The sequence below is a fragment of the Epinephelus moara genome, chromosome 23, assembly GCF_006386435.1.
Source record: "Epinephelus moara isolate mb chromosome 23, YSFRI_EMoa_1.0, whole genome shotgun sequence".
Lineage (NCBI taxonomy): Eukaryota > Metazoa > Chordata > Actinopteri > Perciformes > Serranidae > Epinephelus > Epinephelus moara.
Window position 1 is genome coordinate 31,053,504 of NC_065528.1, and position 20,721 is coordinate 31,074,224.

General features: G+C 39.5%; 3 protein-coding genes across 3 annotated transcripts in view; all 3 read left to right on the top strand.

Moving 5' to 3' along the window:
* The window catches only part of ptpro (protein tyrosine phosphatase receptor type O), a 201,047-nt gene that overhangs the window by 72,515 nt on the left and 107,811 nt on the right, over nucleotides 1-20,721 (top strand). The window lies entirely within an intron of this gene.
* socs2 (suppressor of cytokine signaling 2) lies at nucleotides 5,503-15,645 on the top strand. Its single transcript, XM_050036377.1, has 3 exons — nucleotides 5,503-5,929; nucleotides 9,758-9,997; nucleotides 10,191-15,645. Exons 2-3 carry the CDS (start codon nucleotides 9,871-9,873, stop codon nucleotides 10,664-10,666), a joined length of 603 nt encoding a protein of 200 aa, XP_049892334.1. The 5' UTR covers nucleotides 5,503-5,929; nucleotides 9,758-9,870; the 3' UTR covers nucleotides 10,667-15,645.
* cradd (CASP2 and RIPK1 domain containing adaptor with death domain) overlaps nucleotides 18,432-20,721 on the top strand; it is a 15,732-nt gene continuing 13,442 nt past the window's right edge. Inside the window, exon 1 of the mRNA XM_050036375.1 lies at nucleotides 18,432-19,505. Within this exon, the coding sequence (XP_049892332.1) occupies nucleotides 19,175-19,505 (331 nt within the window). The 5' untranslated portion in view covers nucleotides 18,432-19,174. The remainder of the gene's footprint in view (nucleotides 19,506-20,721) is intronic.

Here is a 20,721-nt window from a genome sequence, read left to right on the forward strand (position 1 = left end):
TACCTGCAATATAGGGACTCCCTCAACTGCATACATAATGGGAGAAAATAAAAAGTTAGTTTCGAGACTGAACGTCAGTATTCAAATTTCAAAGAATCAATCTACAAAATATATCAAACAAAAATGGGAGAAAGAATCAGACATGCAAATAACAGACATGCAAGTGATTCGAGATAATGCGAATCATGTTTTCCAGGCCCAAAAATGCAGCCATACCTATTTCTAATATGTTCAACACTGGTGTCGATTTGACGCAAAATGTCCATACTTTCCAAAATGTCCTCACTTTCAAAAATGTCCCCACTTCCCCAAAACATCTTCACCTTTCCGAAAAACCCAAAGTAGAATAATAACAATCTATGAAGATACTTTCCAACATACTGCCACTTTCCAAAAATATCACCACTTTTTTTAATGTCCTAAAGTCCCAGAGTGGGTCTCCTGGGTGACAGTTGGTGTTTCACCCAGGCTATCCAGCTATGCAGTAGATGTTGAGATGTTTCACTCTGATGGACTGACTGACAGACTGACATGCCGTGCCACTAGCATGGTTGAAAATGTCCTGACTTTCCAGAAACATACCTATTTCTAATATGTTCAACACTGGTGTCGATTTGACGCAAAATGTCCATACTTTCCAAAATGTCCTCACTTTCCAAAATGTCCCTACTTTCCAAAATGTCCTCACTTTCCAAAATGTCCTCACTTTGCAATATGTCCTTACTTTCCAAAATGTCCCTACTTTCCAAATTTCCTCACTTTCCAAAATGTCCCTACTTTGCAAAATGTAACTACTTTCCAAAATGTCCCTACTGTCCAAAATGTCCTCACTTTCCAAAATGCCACTACTTTCCCAAAACATCTTCACCTTTCCAAAAAACCCAAACCAGAATAATAAAAATCTATAAAGATACTTTCCAACATACCACCACTTTCCAAAAATATCACCACTTTTTTTTAATGTCCTCAAATTCCAGATTTTACTAACTCTTTAAAAAAAAATGTCCAGAGTTCCCAAAATGTTCCCACTCTCTGAAAATCTCTTCTCTTTCCAAAAATATTGCCAAATACTTTGACCATCCAAAAAAACGTCATCAGTCTGTGGGTTTGAAACTTGAGTGGGTCCTCACAAAGATAGAAGTACACACACACACACACACACACACACACACACACACTCTAAATGTTAGTCTGTGCTGCCACCTTTTGGGGACTTGGTGACATTTATTTCACACTGTTGCCGACCTGTTGTTGCTGCAATAAAAATGTTAATAGACTCAGAAGATACAGAGTCGAATCTTCCTCCTTCATGTCCTCCACCAGCAGAGGGATGAGACACCTGAAGGTTATCAGACCGACAGCAGAGATAAATAACAGGCAGCAGGAAGTGGGGTCATTGGTGTGTCTTCCTAAAGCTCAGGTCCTCTACCAGAGTCCTGGGAGTTTGAGGGATCTGCAGTATCTTATCTGCTCCTAGGACCTCACCCTTCTGGACTGAATCTGCTGGAGCCATTCTCCCAGTTTGGGGGTCACAGAGGGCTCCGATCACCACTGGCACCATTTGTTTGTCAGCTTAGATGTTGGGTTTCAAAGCATCCATATATCCAACAACCTCTGCATGTAGCCCCTCTGGTCCATATTCTCTGCTCCAGTCCATCTATGTCTTGTTCCAGTAGCCCATCTCTCATCAGGTTGCCCTGATTCCTCAACACCTGACCAGACCTTGTTGACCCATCTGTTGAGAGAAGCTCACATTAAAAAGGTAAACCACTGTGGCCACCAGAGGGCGTCCTTGACTTAAGGTTAAGTTAAGTGGAAATGTAGCAGAGCATGATAGTAAGTCTCTTTGCAGGATCTTCCATTGATAACATCCTTCAGCCACACTGCCTGTCAGTGGGTTGCTCTATTAATTAATTCATTATTCTAAATAAGACAAGCATGACTTTATTTACAACACAGATTTCTTTGTGGGACGGAGCTAAGAGATGCGGCAGATTTAGAGCAGGAGATGTTCAAAGTTTTTCTGAGCTGGAGATGGGATGAATTAATATCATTATAACATTAGTGACAGGGTTACAGGGACAAAACATTGTGAGGATTATAGTACAGATACAATTAAAATATTGGATCTTAATAATATTACATAAGCAATACAATTCCATCAGCACAAAAATGAAACCAAATTATTAAACAACGTAGTCAAGCCAAGTTAGCTACGCCTTAGTTTTCTTCCATTGAATTTAATCCAACTTTCTTGACAACATGGGAGGAGGGTTGATCTGAGCGTTTTGTAGATCATAGTATCAAGACAGGGGTTTCTCTCCCAGACAGTGCTGCATCTCATTCTGTTACTGACTAGATACCCTACTTCACTGATCCCCAAAACAAACCCATGTCTCCTTGTGACCCCTCGTCGCTGCTCTCAGATGCCAAATAATAACTATAAATGTGTGATAGTTTTCATGCACAAAAAAGGTGCTCAAAGTGCAAAACGAAATATAAAGTGAATAAAAACAGCAGCAAATGTTTCAGTCCTTGACTTCCATCAGTGCTACTGACATGAGATATAGACACAGACAGATTCCTCCCAGGTGTGATAAATCAATCAGCTGGTGCCACTAATTAAATGAGATCAACTCTGAAGAGCAGAAGCCTGACTACCAAATTACAATGACCTGTCCTATGAATATTGGACTATGCACAACATCCTCAAACACCAATGTATGATAGCAGAACATAAGAATATACAAAGGCACAAAAAACACAACTGTACACAGAATATTAGAAAAGAAGAGACAGGATATGACAAAGCATGTCTCCTCTACTGTCCTTTCTTGTTTGTAGGTGCAGTTTCACAGGAGCCCTGAAAATGTTCGACATAAAATTATCAGATAATTCACAAGAAAAAAGTAAAAATTCGGAAAAGTCTGAGAAATATATCCAATTTGGTTGTTCTGTCTTCCATTGTGTTAATTTTCTCATAAATCTATTTCATTTGTCTTTCAGGTCCCTTGTAGGGGTCCTGAACCTCAGGTTGGGAACCACTATCAGATACCTTTGCATGTTAAAATTAAGCAGATATGCTAAAAGTTTATATTTCATCAGTGCTGTGGTTAACGAGGTTTAGTTTAGGCACAAACACCACTTGGTTAAGGTCAGTAGAGGAAAGTACCCAGGTTTGGGTGCTACCATCTCGGCTAGAAAAGCAGCAATGCCTTGGTAAAAAACAATCACTTGTCACATTACTATCCCTGCTGGATGCACAGCAACAGGTTGCTACAAAACATCTGTGTTTGGTGCCTAAAAAGCCGCTGGAAAAAGCAGCAATGGCTTATTAATCACAACGGATTTTGTGTTTGTTAATCTTGAGCAGTGGTCTGTATCATCTTGTCTAAGTGCCACAGCATCCACCACCCCCTCCACCTCCTGACAGTCTGCTCATATGCTACGTCACTTTAAAACTGTGATATGATATGATACGAATGAAACGTACAAATGTAACATATTTTTGCAGAAACATAAAATGCCAACCGTTTTCTTTTGGTAACTGGGCTAATCCTATTCGATTAGGATGCCTGTTAGCACCACAGTGGTCCACGTCACCACTCGTTCAGTGTTTAAGCACACACTGAGAGCATAGCTACAGTGGCCCTGAAGGTCAAAAGACAAGATTTCAGATTTAAAAAAAACAACAGCTCAGAAAACAAAACGACATTTCACAAACTAGAGACCATCCAGCGATAGGATCACTTCAGCTGCAATACAGTGAACCACAACTTCAAACAAATGTGGGCCAAGGGCGTAAAGTGGAGGGCAATGGCTGCTTCCCTACTTCCTACCCCCATACGTCTGGGCCCTTTGCTAAGTCTGCACTCGTCTTCAAACTCAGCCTTCATTTTGGTCTCAGCTGCACATCTTGCAAAATCCAAGCCCACATTTTAATACGATGACACGCACAGAGACTCACAAGGTGAAAACAAAACCAGCTGTCGCAACATCATCATGGCTGCAAAACATTTCAGAAAACCACACAGCATTTGGTGAGCATCAGTCTGGAATAGTACATACTGGACAGCGATTGGATGCACCATCTGTCAGTCTGCAACAAATGAATGTACTTCTTTTTCCTCTTCTTTTGGATTTCTGGCAAACTGGATGTCTTGTGGCACTTTGCTACCCCTCACAGGTCGGGAGTATAAGATAAAATTTCAATCTCAACAATTTCCTCTCATCCCAGTATGGTCAGGTCTGGCTCCAAAAATCCAAGATGGCAATGGCCAAAATGCTAAAGTCAAGACTCACCCTCTGATTGGCTCAGACTGGTCGTAGCCTGATGTGCACCTCCCCAGAAATGTAATTACACGTCACAGTGACGCAGACCTCCTGTCTGTCTCTGTAAGCTGAAACCATTTCCCTCAGTGGAAACAAAGCTTTTATTTACTTTAATTTCACAGATAAGAAACAATAAACTGTGAAGACAATAAAGCCTCCACAAAAATAGCATTTTAAATCTTGTGTGTGATTTATCCTGGCTTCATATGAGCAGAGGAAATCTGCGCTTGTTNGTGAGTTGTAATGGAGCCAAATTTTGTAACGTTACCTTTGTTAAATGTTGCTGTTGTCCCTGGTTTCATATGAGTAGAGTAAAAGTCTGCTAGCCACAAGGCTAATTTATACAATGTAAAATGCCTTATACAATGTTATATTTGTGGGGAAAATGTGTCCACAATGCATGCACGATAGCGCACACTAGGGCTTGTCATAACGTTGGATATGAATTTTCACGTCACGTTACTCACGCAAGTTTGAACACTGCTGAATCAATGAGTGAACTTCTGCCAGTATGTCCTTGGTGTCATAGCCCCCGGAAGATCTCAATGCTGATTGATCAATGAAGTTCGGATTTCTCGTATAATTGCATCTGTAGAGGCTAAGCCAACGCTTTAAGGCAGCATTTTCTGCTCCTACAGCATCTTAACATTGATTTACATTTAATTGACTAGCACAAATTGTTTTATTTGCGCCTGGTGTGAACACAACATAGCAGTGTGCACTGGGGCCCGTCATACCTCCCCTAGCCTCTGGCCAAATTCCATTCATAATTCTAGGAATTTAAGATTGCATCATCTGTTAGCTGGTGTATGAATCTATTCATAAATAAAATATTTTTTAAGTGTATTACAATCCACTCTTTAATTCTGCACACAGTAAGAGGGGACCCCGGGATGTGAAGTCCTGGCTGCGGTCCTGTTTGCACTCTGTAACCCTGAAAAACTCCTCCAGTAAACTCTGCTGTGGATGTCTCAAAAACATCTCTGTGCACGTGCATTCAACCTGTAACTTAAATATTTCACCTGAGGGCAGAGCGTGTGTGTGTGTGTGTGTGTGTGTGTGTGTGTGTGTGTGTGCTGGACCACCTTAAATCGCTGCTCTCTGCACCACGTGACCATATTCCTGGAAAGTTCCTGGAAATGCTTCTTTTGTGTTTATGGTGATATCGGTTATTAGTCAGCTCGGTGGACACGCTCTGTCCCCAGCACAGTCACGGGTGGACGGACACAATGTTCGGGACACACACGGTGCTCTTGTAGCTCTCTGGTGAAACGGCAACAAATCGGTGTTTAGTTGTTGTTGTTGTTTTGTTTGGCGTCCTCACCGGAGCGCTCGAGCTTTGACTGACTGATTGACGTTTGAGAGCTGAAGCGGTTTTTCGCTCCCCGTTTGTCTCCGCGCCGACCCGCCATTTCTGCGTTGAGGACGGAGAAGCGGACAGAAAATAAAAAGACACACACGAGAGGACGTCTCTGTGGATTTACCCCGTGAATGTCACCGACATGTCGGGTTGCTCGTGGAGGAGAAACTGGCATCGCTGGTTCTGAGCCAACGGTTTTGGCTAGTTAGCAGCTAGCTCCGACACTGAGCCGCTCAGGTACGTTTGTTTTATGTCATCAATCAACGTTAAATAACATCAGGTGGTTTATTAAACACATAGCGGACAGGTGAGGCGGTGATAAGAAGCATGAGGGTCCGTGTAAAGCACCTGTGCTGCCGCCTGGTTTCAGTGTGTCCTAGCGGGGGGCGAAGAAACTGTCACACTGTGCCAAACTCCATTAATTATTTTAGCAATTTAACGCAACGTCGGACACCGAGTGGTGTTTGGATCTGCTGGGAAATTTATGTTTTTATAGCAGTAAAATCTTTCTATCTACAGACAATATGCTGCTCACTATTCATTTGAAAATAGTTATATTAAAAATAAATAGATAATATATCTAAAAATAAGGAAACCTATCATATTACACCGAATTTTGTTCGAAATTTTAGCTATTTGGCATCCCCTCGGTTGTGCAACCGCCACGTGTAAACCAGCTAGAAAATTATCTGTGTGTGTGTGTGTGTGTGTGTGTGTGTGTGTGTGTGTGCTCCCCACACACCACTCTGAATAAGAATACAAAAGCACATTACTACCTCTAAATGAGATAAACACAAGACACTGTGTAAAGCACCTGTCCGTTTTTCTAGCAAGGATCTGGTAGAACTGTTAAGTTAAACCAAAGTCCATTAAAAAATCTTGCAATTTTAAGTCTTCTCGGTGGACGGCTGGTGTTTAGATATGATCAGGAAAAAAACATTGACTTGTGTCCTTTACAGTCCACTCTTTAATTCGGCCTACAGGAAACAACCCACCTGCTGTATTTAGAGAGATTATGTAGCTATAAAATGGAGATTAAAATGTTATTTTAAGCCAGATTCTATTCGAAGTTTTATCAGTTTTACATTGCAACAAGCAAACCTGCTAGAAAATGTTTTTGTGTGTGTGTGCTCCTCACACACCACTCTGAATAAGAATACAAACACCTGCAAGGCTGCTTTGTCTTTAACTGTTAAGTTAAACTAAAGTCCATTAAAAAATCTTGCAATTTTAGGTCTCCTCGGTGGACGGCTGGTGTAAAGATATGATAGGGTGGAAAAACAATTAACTTTTGTCCTTTACTGTCCACTCTTTAATTCGGCCTACAAGAAACAACTCACCTATTGTATTTAGAGATCCTCTAGCTATAAAATGGAGACTCTTATTTGGCTACTTTACGCCAAATTCTATTCAAGATTTTGGCAATTTAATGTTGCCTCGTGCAAACCTGCTAGAAAATGATAGATGATGATTATTTCTTGTGGTTGAGTGGTGATCAGACCACTCTGAATAAGAATACAAAAAGCAGATAATTATACAGTAGATTTTGTGATGACAAACTCCACCTGTACAGCTGCTTTGTCTTGAACTGTTTAATCAAAGTCCATTAAAAAATCTTGCAATTGGTGTTTAGATATGATAGAGAAAAAAACATTGACTTATGTTCTTTACAATCCACTCTTTAATTTGGCCCACAAGAAACAAGACACCTGCTGTATTTAGAGAGATTGTCTAGCTATAAAATGGAGACTCCTGTTACTTAACGTCAAATTCTATTCAAAATTTCAGCAATTTCACTAAACTTGCTTGAAAATGATTTTTGTGTGTGTGTGTGTGTGCTGTTCAAAGCACTCTGAATAAGAATACAAAAAGCAGATAATTATACACTAGATTTGGTGATGACAAACATGAAAGAGTACCTGTGCAGCTGCTTTGTCTTGAACTGTTAAATTGGTGTTTAGATATGATAGAGAAAAAAACATTTACTTATGTTCTTTACAGTCCACTCTTGAATTCGGCCAACAAGAAACAACTCACCTGCTGCATTTAGAGAGATTATGTAGTTATAAAATGGAGACTCTTATTACTTTGCTCCAAAGTCTATCCAAAATGTTAGCAATTTAACGTCACCATGTGAAAACCTGCTGGAAAAAATTATTTGTTTGTGTGTGTGTGTGTGTGTGTGTGTGTGTGCTCTTCACAACCCACTCCGGATAAGAAGCAGATTAATATATCTAAATTACATAGATGTTTTCGCAATATATTCGGTGATGACAAACACAAGAGACCTTGTAAAACACACGTACAGCTGCTTTGTCTTTAACTGTTAAGTTAAACCAAAGTCCATTACAAAATCTTGTAATTTTACGTCTCCTCGGTGGATGGCTGGTGTTTAGATATGATATAGAAAAAAAACCATTTGCTTCTGTTATTTACAGTCCACTCTTAAATTCGGCTTACAACAAAAAACTCACCTACTGTATTTAGAGAGATTATGTAGCTATAAAATGAAGACTTTTGTTAATGAACGTCAAATTCTATTGAGAATTTTATGATTGGCGCGGAAAAAACAAACAACTTCTGTTCTTTACAGTCCAGTCTTTAATTTGGTCTACAACAAACAACTCACCTACTGTATTTAGAGATTCTCTAGCTATAAAATGGAGACTCATTACCTCACACCAAATTCTATTCTATTGGAAATATTAGCAATTTAACGTTGCCATGTGCAAACCTGCTAGAAAATAAAACTATAATTTATTGTTCTTTTTAGTTTAATCCTACATTAGTAGCCAATTAGTATTTATTTAGATATCAAAGATAGAAAGAGATTGCAATTAGGAGAAAACTCGTCACACCAAATTCTATTGACATTTCTAGCAGTTTAAGGTCGCCTGGTTCTTTGGCTGGTGTACAAATCTGCTTATAATAAAATGCCTTTTTTTCCTGTTGATTACTACCCACTCTTCAATTCTGCCTAAAAGAAACTAACCCTGTAGCACTGTAAGATCCATAAAGGTGTTATGTAATTACAGCAGGATAAGGAGTAACAATAGATTCAGAGGTCACTTTGATAACACAGAACAATACAGTAACATTGCACAGTTAGTTAGTTGCTTTGGTTTAGATTTAAGTTTATTTGAACATTTAGATATAAATCATTAACCCACCTTTAAGTTCCTTTTTGTGTCGAGACAAAGACATAGGGTGAGTTAAAAAGTTCAAGTTCATGGTCCTCAGTTGGGCTCCATGATATCTCGATGAATACTGGCCTATTGATGTTACAATACATTGGTAGGTAAAGGTCATTGGTTTGTCTAGTTGGATACAAATTAACCTGAGAATATAGATTAAAAAAATCAAAATAATGCAATGAAATATGAAATGAATAAAAGTGCACATATGAAGAATGTTCATATCAGAAATGGTCAATACATTACATTTCAAGAAGAGAGGAGAGGTTGCAGCACGTGTCTTGGAGCAAGTTGCTTTTCTAATAAAATGTTTTTTGCAGCATAAAAAAATTATGAAGGTATGACGGGTACGTGATCGCTTTTTTTTTCTCACCCATCTTTCGTGTGTCAGTAGATAAACTATATTTAAGTTTTTGTAACGTATGATGTCTTTTAATATATTTTTGTCATGTCCACTGTGTTTGATGTTTTGACTGTGAAAGTGTAAAACCAAGTTTTTTTTAATTGACATTTTGTTTGTTGATTATTTTCTCAATTGACATTTTTAAAAAATGTCCATTTGAGTCCAAAGTTAAATCTTGAAATGTCTCGTTTTATCTGAAGATATTTAAGTCAAGAGCAGAAAGTGCACCACAGAGAGTTTTTAGCATTTTATGTCAATGAATTTTCTAAAAAGTTTTTAATTTTGTCCTGTTTGAATCATGTTTGCAGAATTTAACACACAACTCTGATGTTTTGTAAAAAGAGCTCTTCTCTGTGAGGTTGAATGTAGTTCATTTTGAGAAAAAATGGACGCGTCTCCAGTAAAATTACTTTTCTGCTGCAGTCTTGAGGCAGTCGAACTCTTTTGATGGCGTTTCTTTATCTCCAGTATAAACTGGTGCAGACATTGGCGCAGAGACCAGTGCAGCATCTTCCTCCCGTCTTGTCGTTCCCATGTCTGAGCTGTGGGCCTAAACCTAGGCTGAAGGTTGGATCAATCCAATGACCTGCCAGTCCTCCGAGTCCACAGACACCATCGAGAGCGACAGACGAGCCGACAACAACTCCAGGGCTGTGGAATCAGACGAGAGCCGCATCGCCTTAGCCATGAAAGACCTGAAGAACACAGGTACGCCCTCACACAGCAATATGCAATTCAAACTACGCTTAGTTGCAGCCCTCGTCCCTTCAGCTTTATCCCAGAGGTATACAGTCTGTTACATCGGCTCGCAGCTCAGATTTAATGATTGAATAATATTTGTTTGTGTTTCTGTGTCCTTAAGTGTCTCATGTTTTTCTCTCCTGTCTCTCTGTGGCGTCAGGCTGGTACTGGGGCAGTCTGACGGCTAACGAAGCCAAAGAGATCCTCCAGGACGCCTCAGAGGGGACCTTCCTGGTACGGGACAGTTCCCAGAGGGATTACCTGTTCACCATCTCCGCCATGACGTCGGCGGGTCCCACCAACCTGCGGATCGAGTACAAACACGGTAAATTCAAGCTGGACTCGGTGGTTCTGGTGAAGCCGAAGCTGAAGCAGTTCGACAGCGTGGTCCACCTGGTGGAGCACTACGTCCAGCTGTCCAGGACCAGCGACAAGGCGGCGTCGAACTCTCAGCCCTCGGCCATGCCGCCCAACGGCACGGTGCAGCTGCTGCTCACCAAACCGGTGTACACCGCCACGCCGTCGCTGCAGCACCTCTGCCGCATCGCCATCAACAGGACGACGCGGCAGGTCCAGGATCTGCCGCTACCCAACAGACTGAAGGACTACCTGACGGACTACACCTACAACGTGTAGGCGCCCAGCAGGACTACAGCTCACTGTGGAGTTATACCAGTGCAATGCATCAGCCGTGTGCTATGCCTGTCTGACCACTGACCAATCCCATCATGCACTGCTACTACAAGAACCCAGCAAGACACAGGGACATGCAATAACCAGTGAGTCTGACAGCTGGAGGAAACCTCAGCAGGATGTTTGGTTGATGATGTTCTGTCAGGCTTCTTACAAAGTCCCTGAAGTACTCCTGAATGTACCACACTGCAGTAAGTACCTGTGTGACCCGTCAGTACTGTTCTGTGGTGCTGTAACTGACCACAGTGTGACTTTAAAATAATACCTTTAGCAACATGACGCCTTTACACATCTACAGACTGCACTTGAACCCAGAAAACGATGCTGATCTGTTTCCAGATTCCAGCTCTGGAGTTGCTTAGAAACTAGAGGTGATCACCAGAGACGCTGGAGATCCAGGTCATTATATCGTCCGATATTCAAACAAGGGCTGCGACTAAACATTATTTTCATTATCGAGTCATTGTTCTCCGCGTTAAAAATGGACAGGCCCTCAGAAAGAGGAGTGCTACCAGCTGGTCCAGGGGCCTCGCCTGAATGATTGTCGATTCAAGGTTTATTTCAGGATGAATCGGGGGCAGGTTGACGATCTGTTTTCAGTTATCCAGCCTGATTACAGCTGTAAAACATTAGAAAGTAGTTGAGGCAACAATTTACTCAGATAAGTCTTGCAGCTTGGTGGAAAGTGAGCTAACGTTAGCTTTAAACTCTGCACTGCCACAGAAGCCCTGTCTCTGAGTTTATCTGACGGGACAAGAAAACTGCAATAACGTCGAGCACTTTTTTGCTCTGAGTTAAGTTTTTTCAGTTTGAGGCGTTCAGGGCACTCCTGCAAGAACACAAAGCTCATAGAGCTGAAAAACTCGAGGTGCTAACCAATGCAAAAGCAGCAAGCGAAACGTTTCACTCTGAAAGCAATTACAGAAACCTGCCCCACGCTGCTAAAACGTACCCCGTCTGATCGGTGACGAATTCCAGCGCTCGCCTCTCCACCAAAACAAGTTACCTCTTGACACTGTTTTGCAACAGCACTCTCGCTGAACCCTTGGTTTCATTTATAAGCATGGTGTACACACAAAACGAGGCCTGAAAGAGGCAAACGCCACTTCTTAGAGGAAAAATCGTGATCTATAAAAACAGACTTGATAGGAGAAACTTTGACCCATGCCTACGAACATTTTAGAGACAAGAAATTATCAAGTATTTCTGGCTACGAGATAGATTTGGCTATGCAAGACTACAAAATACTGACAGGAAAACACTTGTTTGTAGTTTAACACGGCCTGAGATTTTGTCTTTGGGTGTCTTTTTTTTCTGATCAAAGTTCCACAACCCAAAAATATTCAGTTTACTGAGATATAAAAAAGAGAGCAACATAAAATCTTTAAAATTTGAGAACCTGGAAACATCAAATTTTGGCAGAGAGACAGCCCAACCCCCGATTACTAACCGCTTCATTTTTGTAAGGAACAATCTCAAAATAAAGCGAAATACAAGAAGCCTTTCTTTTTAGTACGGCGCCTCCTGTACTCAGTGAGCTTTCAGAGGTGGTAAAGTTTTAATGTTTTGTGATGTAAATGTCTTTCATGTCATGTCCTATTTCATATTCTGTTGGCTTTGCTGACAGACAGAAAGACAGCTAGCTGCAGAAACATAGCGCCCACTGCCCATCCTCCAGTCTCCAGTGGTAAGCTAACGTTAGTTTTGGTCGCTCTGCACCGAGCAACACCCAGTTCAGGTGGGAGCTCGTTAGTGGGGTGGTAGGACAGCATTGCGTCTGGTCTCCCCTCAGGTCGCCATGGCTAGTAAGCGGCTTCGCGTTTAGCATTGTCATAGTTGACAGTGCTAACAGTGCTAACACAGCTAATGCTAAAGGAGGTTTGCAGGTCAAAATTTAGCCATTTACTCGCCGGGACGAGCAGGTGGGAGACCAGAGGTTGGGAACAACATTTCCTCAGCAAAGCTGTTGGGTCAGGACGGTGTTACTAGCAGTAACCACTGAAAGAGTTGCGATGCTAGCTAGCAAGCTAGCTCCCACCAAACCTGGTCGGTGTGCAGTGCAAAAAACTGAAAAGCAGCAAAATTAACCTTTTAGATTAACGTGCGTAACCAGTCAAAAATATTTTCGGAAAATTAACTGTTGATATCCCTTCTTTAGTCTGCAGTGAAGTGAAAATGAATCTGTTTTGTGTTTTTCTTTCTTTATTACTATATTTTTAAATTAATTATTTGGTCTGTAAACCTTCAGAGAGAGTGTGTCATGGCCCAAAGCAACATGTTTAATTTATTTATATATTTTTTCCATATTTAATTTAACTTTCACATTTCTGTGGCTTGAAAAGTAAAAATAATTAAATTAATTAAAGAACTAATTGTTTCAGCTTTACATTAGAGTTTAGTTAATTGGGTTACATTTAAAAGCATTTGTTGAATACCTGAAGAGTATCCTTGAAACAAAAGCTCAGTTTAAACCCAAGTAAATATTTATTGTTAATCATTTATTATTGGAAACTTTATTTTCCATATTTGTTAAATTGTACACTGAGCTGCAAACTTAAAGACTCAACTGACTCGTATCTCTATTTCTTCTTTAAGTATCACCAAATCACATCATTCTGTCACAGACACTCGCTCAGTAATTTTAATGAAATTGTTCAGACATTATGGACCTGTAAATACAGCAAAATATGCATTTTCCAGCAAAATACTTTAAGTTATAATATAAAATAGCCTTATGAAAGACAAAGGGAATTATAGGCCGGTGCAATAAATTGTTACACAAATGTGAATCAGCTGAAATTAACTAAAAACTTAAAGAGAAAGGTGAAACATTTCCTGTTTCAGAAACATAAAATCTTTACATCATCCTCTCTCCAGTCAGTTTGTTGTTTTCAACACAGGGAAAGAAGCCCTCTGATTGGCTGAGTGATGACCATGAAAGGTTCAGTTAGGGCCAAACGTCAGTGAGGCAGCAGGACGAGGTTTCCCGATCGATGAGCAGCGTAACAAACAAGCCGACGTCCTCCGTGTTGTTTTTCATCCCGACACATGTCAGAGTCAAAGCCTTAATAGGGCACCTCTCTGGGCTTCTGTTGGACTTTGTCCCTGTCGGATGTAGTACGCTGTGACTCTGGATCAATCAGATAACAAGAAAACAAAGGCCCTGTAGTCCCAGCATGTCCTCAAAAATACAGCTTTAGATAGTTTTGTCCTCTTTTGTGTTTTGTTCTGTGGAGACCATCCAACCAAACTCCATTTACAAATCTTAGGTTTTTAGGATTCCTTGTTGATTGTTAACAACCAACACCTGGTGGAACGTAACATGTGAGCCTCTTTTAAAGGAACATTGTACAAGATTTAAGGGGATTTAGTGGCATCAGCTTCACTATAAGCCATTCAATACAACATGCTAACGTTTTAAGCACAAGCCTATGGCATTTTACATTGTCTAAATTAGCCTAGCAGCTAGCAGACTTTTCCTCTACTCATATGAAACCAGGGACAACAGCAACATTTAACAAAGGTAACGTTACAAAACTCAGCTCCATTACAACTCACAAGGTTCACTGACAAAACAACTGTCTTATACTAAACACGTTTTCCAAACAAATACAACATGCTAACATTATTAGTACGAGCCTATGGCATTTTACATTGTATAAATTAGCCTAGCAACTAGCGGAGATTTCCTCTGCTCATATGAAGCCAGGATAAATCACACACAAGACTTAAAATGCTATTTTTGTGGAGGCTTTATTGTCTTCACAATTTATTGTTTCGTATCTGTGAAATTAAAGTAAATAAAAGCTTTGTTTCCACTGAGGGAAATGGTTTCAGCTTACAGAAACAGACAGGAGGAGTTACATTTCGGGGAGGTGCACATCAGGCTACAGTGTTGATTTGAATCAGATGTTTTTAAGTTTTAGACCATTCAACCAAACCCCATTTAAAAAATCTTACATTTCTAGGATTCCCTGTTGATTGTTAACTATTAACAGCTGGTGGAATGAAACACGTGAGCCTCTTTTAAAATGTCTGAAAAGGTCTTTCAGTAAATTCGGTTTAAATTTGATCCATCATGTAGCACTTTATTTCATGAAAACTTTAACTTCAGCTCAGGCTGTTTGTTGCCCATCCATGTTTCTTACTGTAGAAACAGAAGCTACTTGTGTAAGTAGAGTTAAATGAGTTTCCTGTTTAAGCATATCAATTTCAGCAAAAAAAAATTGGCTTAATTTTATTTGGTTTTAATTTTGACCTGCCTCTCTCCTGCATGTTTCTCTGGCTCTAACGTGTAATCATCAGAACAAATCTGTCAGTCTATTCTGGCGTCTCTTACAGTTTTGTAAGGCTCAGTTTAAATCCATACTGTGGTCATGTAACAGGAGGTCACTCAGGTAAACGGGACTTTGTTGCACATGTTTGTCCACAGCTTTGATGCTCACACTGTTACATCTGACTCTGTGTGGACTCTACATGACGTTTCTGTTATTATCTATCATAATGTTCCTCTTTGTATCGTTACTTTTGTATGGAGGGCTAATCATCAGAAGGGAGGGGTCGCTTGTTTTCTCCTTCAGCTACGATTTCACGGTGGTAAAGTGCATGAAACTAAAAACTCTTTGAAGAAATAAATCTTTATTACTGAACACAGAACACAATGAGCAGATCTTTGTACATATCACAGCTGTGGCGTGAACCCCGCAGCTCTCGGCCTGTTTGATTTTTAAGAGATATTTATTGATTGTGTCACACTGTGTTTTCTGGTACATTATTTTGTAAAGAAGCTGCACAGACTCTGAGAGCGTGCGTGTTGCTGCCGTCGTCGGTGTGTCTGCTGACGGGAAGCCACACCGCAGCTCTGCCTCTGTAATGTTGATCAGCTTCATGAGATAAATAAAGTTTTATATGGTGCTTCATCATGGTGATGTGTTTGTTATTTACTGCACAGATTTGCACTGGTTTATTTGTATTTATTGGTTTTGATGATGATGTCGTTTCAGTTTTATTCAGAGGTATTAATGTTTGTTTTTTTATTTTCACCCTCATTAATTGTTTTTATGCCTCCGCGTCGGCAATAGCTGCAGCTGGAGACATGTTTTTGGGTTGTCTGTCCATCCATCTATCCTATTCTTGTGAATGCAGTATCTCAAGAACACCTTCAGGGATTTTCTTTTTCAAATTTGGCACAAACATCCACTTGGAGTCAAGGATAAACTGATTAGAATTTTGTGATCAGAGGTCAAGGTCACCATGAACTTGCTGCCTTCTCTTTCTCATGAATATCTGAAGAACACCTTAAGATTTTTTTTTTTTCAGATTGCCTTGAGGGGAATTTTTTTTCAAATTTGGCACAAACATCCACTTGGAGTCAAGGATAAACTGATTAGAATTTTGTGGTCAAAGGTCAAGGTTACTGTGACCTTGCTGCCTTCTCATGAATATTTCAAGAACACCTTTAAGATTTTTTTTCCCCAGATTTGGCACAAACATCCAGTTTAGCGATGAATTGCTAAGAATTTTGCGGTCAAAGGTCAAGGTTGCTGTGACCTTCCGTCCATCTCATCCTCATGAACACAATATCTCAAGAATGCCTTGAGGGAATTATTATTTTATTTTTTTTCAAATTTGGCATAAACATCCACTTGGAATCAAAAATAAACTACATAGATTTTGGTGGTTAAAGGTCAACGACAGCATGACCTCACTGCCTTTTCTTTGTCATGAACGCAATATCTCGAACGTCTTGAGGAATTTCTTCGATTTGGCACAACGTTCATGTTGGCTCAAGGATGAACTCATTAGACTTTATTCGTCAAAGGTGAAAGGCCAAGGTCATTTTGACTTCATCTCATTCTCATGACAGCAATATCTCAAGAATGCCTTGAGGAAATTTCTCCAAATTTGGCACTGGCACTGGCAATGTCCACTTTGACTCACCGATGAACTGATTAGAATTTAGTGATCAAAAGTTAAGGTTGCTGTGACCATGCCTCCATCTCATCCTCATGAACAGAATATCTCAAGAGGGCTTTGAAAGATTTTTTTCAAATTTGGCACAAACGCCCACTTTGGAGTCAAGGGTAAACTGATTCGATTTTGGTGATTAAAGATGTTGCCTTCTCTTTCTTGTGAATATCTTAAGAACACCTTAAGGGAATTTCTTCAAATTTGGCACATAAGCTCACTTTGGCTGAAGGATGAACCGATTAGACTTTAGTCGTCAAAGGTGAAAGGTCAAGGTCATTTTGACTTCCTCCATCTCATTTTTGTGTACGCAGAATCTCAAGAACACCCTGAGGAAAGTAATTCAAATTTGGCACAAATGTCTACTTTGACTCAACAATAAACTGATAACAATTTTGTGGTCAAAGCTCAAGTTTGCTGTAACCTTGTGTGCATCTCATCCTCATGAGCTCAATATCTCGAGGGCCTTGAGGGAATTTCCCAAAATTTGGCACAAACATCCACGTGGACTTAAGAATGAACTGATTTAGATTTGGTGGTTGAAGATCAAAGGTCACTGTGACTATGCAAAACATGTCTTTTGCCATAACTGTGACAAGATTTCACATAAAGAAACACATAAACTAGTTTTGCAGTCGAGAGTCAAAACATCCATCACAGTTTGAACAATCAAAACGAAAACATAGAACATAGAATACAAGAAAGAAATTTAAGAATCTTGAATCTGTGCTGATTGTATAGATCCTCTGTGCTGTCGAGGGGAAGATGAGTGTGAAGCATCTATGTTTTCATAGACATGGATGCAAACTGTAACAGCAACTTGAAAGATTTGTTTTTGAATTTGTTATGATATCGTTGTCATTATATCATCATGATGCCAACACTGAAAATATGTGCCATTAATTGTCCTGCCAGGTATGACAGCTGTCAGTGATCCTTCTACCAGATAAGCAGGAATGTGATAATAACTAACAATATTTGGGTTTTACAAGACCCAGAAATCATTAATACAAATAAAACTAGTGCTGCTAAGACTGAGAGGCTATTTGACACTGCTGACCTACACTAATGAGAACGACTAACTGTTTCCTGGAGAACTCTTGGATGAGATGAGGAAGAGAAGAGCTCCATTCGTAAATCATTCAATTCTAGATTAGCTCGTTCGTCTATCAATAAAAACACCAGATAGACTGAGAAATATGAGCCCTTATGTAAATTACTGTAATTCTAGTAAATTCGGGATATATCTGACCCATCATGTAAAAATAAATTTAATGCAAACCACACTGTTTGCCAGCCACTGTCCTTAACGTGAAAGCAGGGGACTCAGTACAAAATCTTATTTGTTCTTCATGTAAATAATATTATTGGATGTATTCACTGCACGCTGAGTTGAGTATTAGTTCCTAATAATCTTATAAATTATGCTGTCATTAAGTCTATTCAATTGTGCTCGCAACAACACGTACGTTGTTTGCTGTATGGATACCACGGAGCCGGACTCCATAGGTAAATCTGTGAAGTTTAAGATTAATTGATAATTTGAAAACTATAATCACCTGGTAGAACAAAAATATTACGTTAGTGGTATTTTAGGAGTCTTTTGGTGAATTTGGCATAGATGTTATTAAACAAGCAGCCTTCACATTAATAATAATATTAATTTTAGCATTAGCTCATGCTGTTTGTTAGCTAACGTCATTGCCCACGACGGGAAGAGGACTGCACAAACAAGACATAACGTCAGTCAGTACTAAACTATTGTTTATTATTTTAATACGCTGGGTTTGGTGTATTAAATGTATGCCAAACTGAATGTGAAACCGTGAAGATATAAGAAATGTAGTTGATATAAATTCGGTTGAATTGCTCTAGCCAAAACACGATTCGTTGTCTGCTGTTTGGAGACCATTCAGCCAAACGCCATTGTAAAAACTCAAAGTTATATGATTTCTCCTTAGTCGTTAACTATTAATACTTAATATGATATTAAAGATGAGCCTGGCGGAAAGTGTAGATTGTTGTGGTAAATTCGGGATATATATTATCGATCAAGCAGCACTGTTTTCATACAAAACTGTTATTTTCGCATTCGTGACACTGTTTAGTAGCTGCTGTCCACCACCTTGGATTTAGAGAGGTTATATTTTCTCACAAAATGGCGATACTTGGTGTATTACACATATGCCGAATTAAAGAGGGGTCCACACGTATTTACTACATTAAATTTGTTTTCTAAAGGCTTGCGTTAAATTAAAAGATTTTTAGATGTGAAAAAAATCTCAAATGAAATTTAAGCGTTCAGCGTTAGTAAAACAATGGTTCCGCTGGCGTGTTTCTAGTCGGACACAATAACATTGAACAAACCATAGTTGACAGGACTTGTAGCTGTGAGGCGACTAGTTTTAATGATGAAAACTGAAGTTAGTTGATGATGAATTAAGTATGATTAGCAGGAGTAGTTCGGACTCTCAGCTCCTCTAAATGGACCCGGTCCACAGAGCTCTGCTGCGGACACACCGGCTGGAGCTGTCCGGGCAGCTGCTGGTCAGTGACACCATCGTTCCGTTTCTGTACCAGGAGAACATTTTAACGGAGGCTCAGGTGGAGGACGTCGAGTCTCAGCCCACCAACAGACAGAAGTGTCTGAAGCTGCTGGACATCCTGCCGAGCCGCGGGCCCCGGGCCTTTGACTCGTTCCTGCGGTCTCTGGAGGAGTTCAGCTGGGTCAGAGACAAACTGCTGCTGGAGCTGCAGACACCTGGACCTGGACCTGGACCTGGACCTGGACCTGGACCTGGAGCCAGCTCAACAGGTGAGACCAGACCCGGAGACACACCTGACAGCATCAACACCTCAGCAGTTGCATCATAGCCAAAGTCTTAATCTGTTTAAAACTCATTTTCAGGTTTGTTCAGTGTGAAAAAGCAGAATATAAAACAGATTTTACTGATCTGTCTCCATCTAGACCACATAAATCCAGGTCTACATCAAAAATTACTATACTGAGACTTGTCAAACCCGAGCTAGATCAACATGGAGACTGTACAGATTGTGTAAAAACCAGATTCAGATATTTTAAGTCTTAATTTAGATGTGTTTTGTCTGTGGAAAAAAAGGGGAAAACTTTATTTTGTGGTATTATGTTTGTCAAAACAGAAAAGGGAGAATTTAACTGTATTTTTTTTTATCCAGACCACATAAAACAAGGCCTAGATTTAAAAAACATCATACTTAGACTTCAAATCTAAGCTGGATTAACAAATTGTTTTAAACCCAGTGTTAGGCATAAAACCACTGCAGAATAACCTAGATAATAATAACAACCTTCACATTTTTCATTTTCTTTTAGCATAAAGAAGTACAAGTATTTAAAAACATGTATTTGTTTAATAACAGATGATGAGCAACCCGAGATATCTTACAAAAAAAGTGCAATTTCAACTTTATGTCTCAGTTTTTCCAAATTACTCACTGTCATTACATTTCCATACATGTTTTTAGACTATTGGATTAATATTTTTTTCTATTAAATGCAACAAAATAGTTTTTGAAATATTATAATTTCCCAAAAAACAAAGTCACGTCTTCAAATGTGACTTTTCAAAACTCAATAAATAAATAAATATATATATAAATAAAATAAAATAAAAAAACAAATTAAAATAAAATAAAATAATTCACTTTTCTGTGACATAAAAAGTGTAATCATCACATCTGAGAGGCTGCAAATATTTTCTATTTTTTTTAATGACTAAACAGAATATTTGATTAACTTTTGTTGATTGACTTATTAAATAATTGACCACTCTTTTGCAGTAATGCTGGCATCACTACACTAAACTAGAGTGGAACCTATTGACAAGCAGGTTAAGATATCACCTGCCTCACAAACCATGGCATTTACATATTTAAAGTTATCAATCAATCAATCAATCAATCAATTTTATTTATAAAACCCAATATCACAAATCACAATTTGCCTCACAGGGCTTTACAGCATACGACATCCCTCTGTCCTTATGACCCTC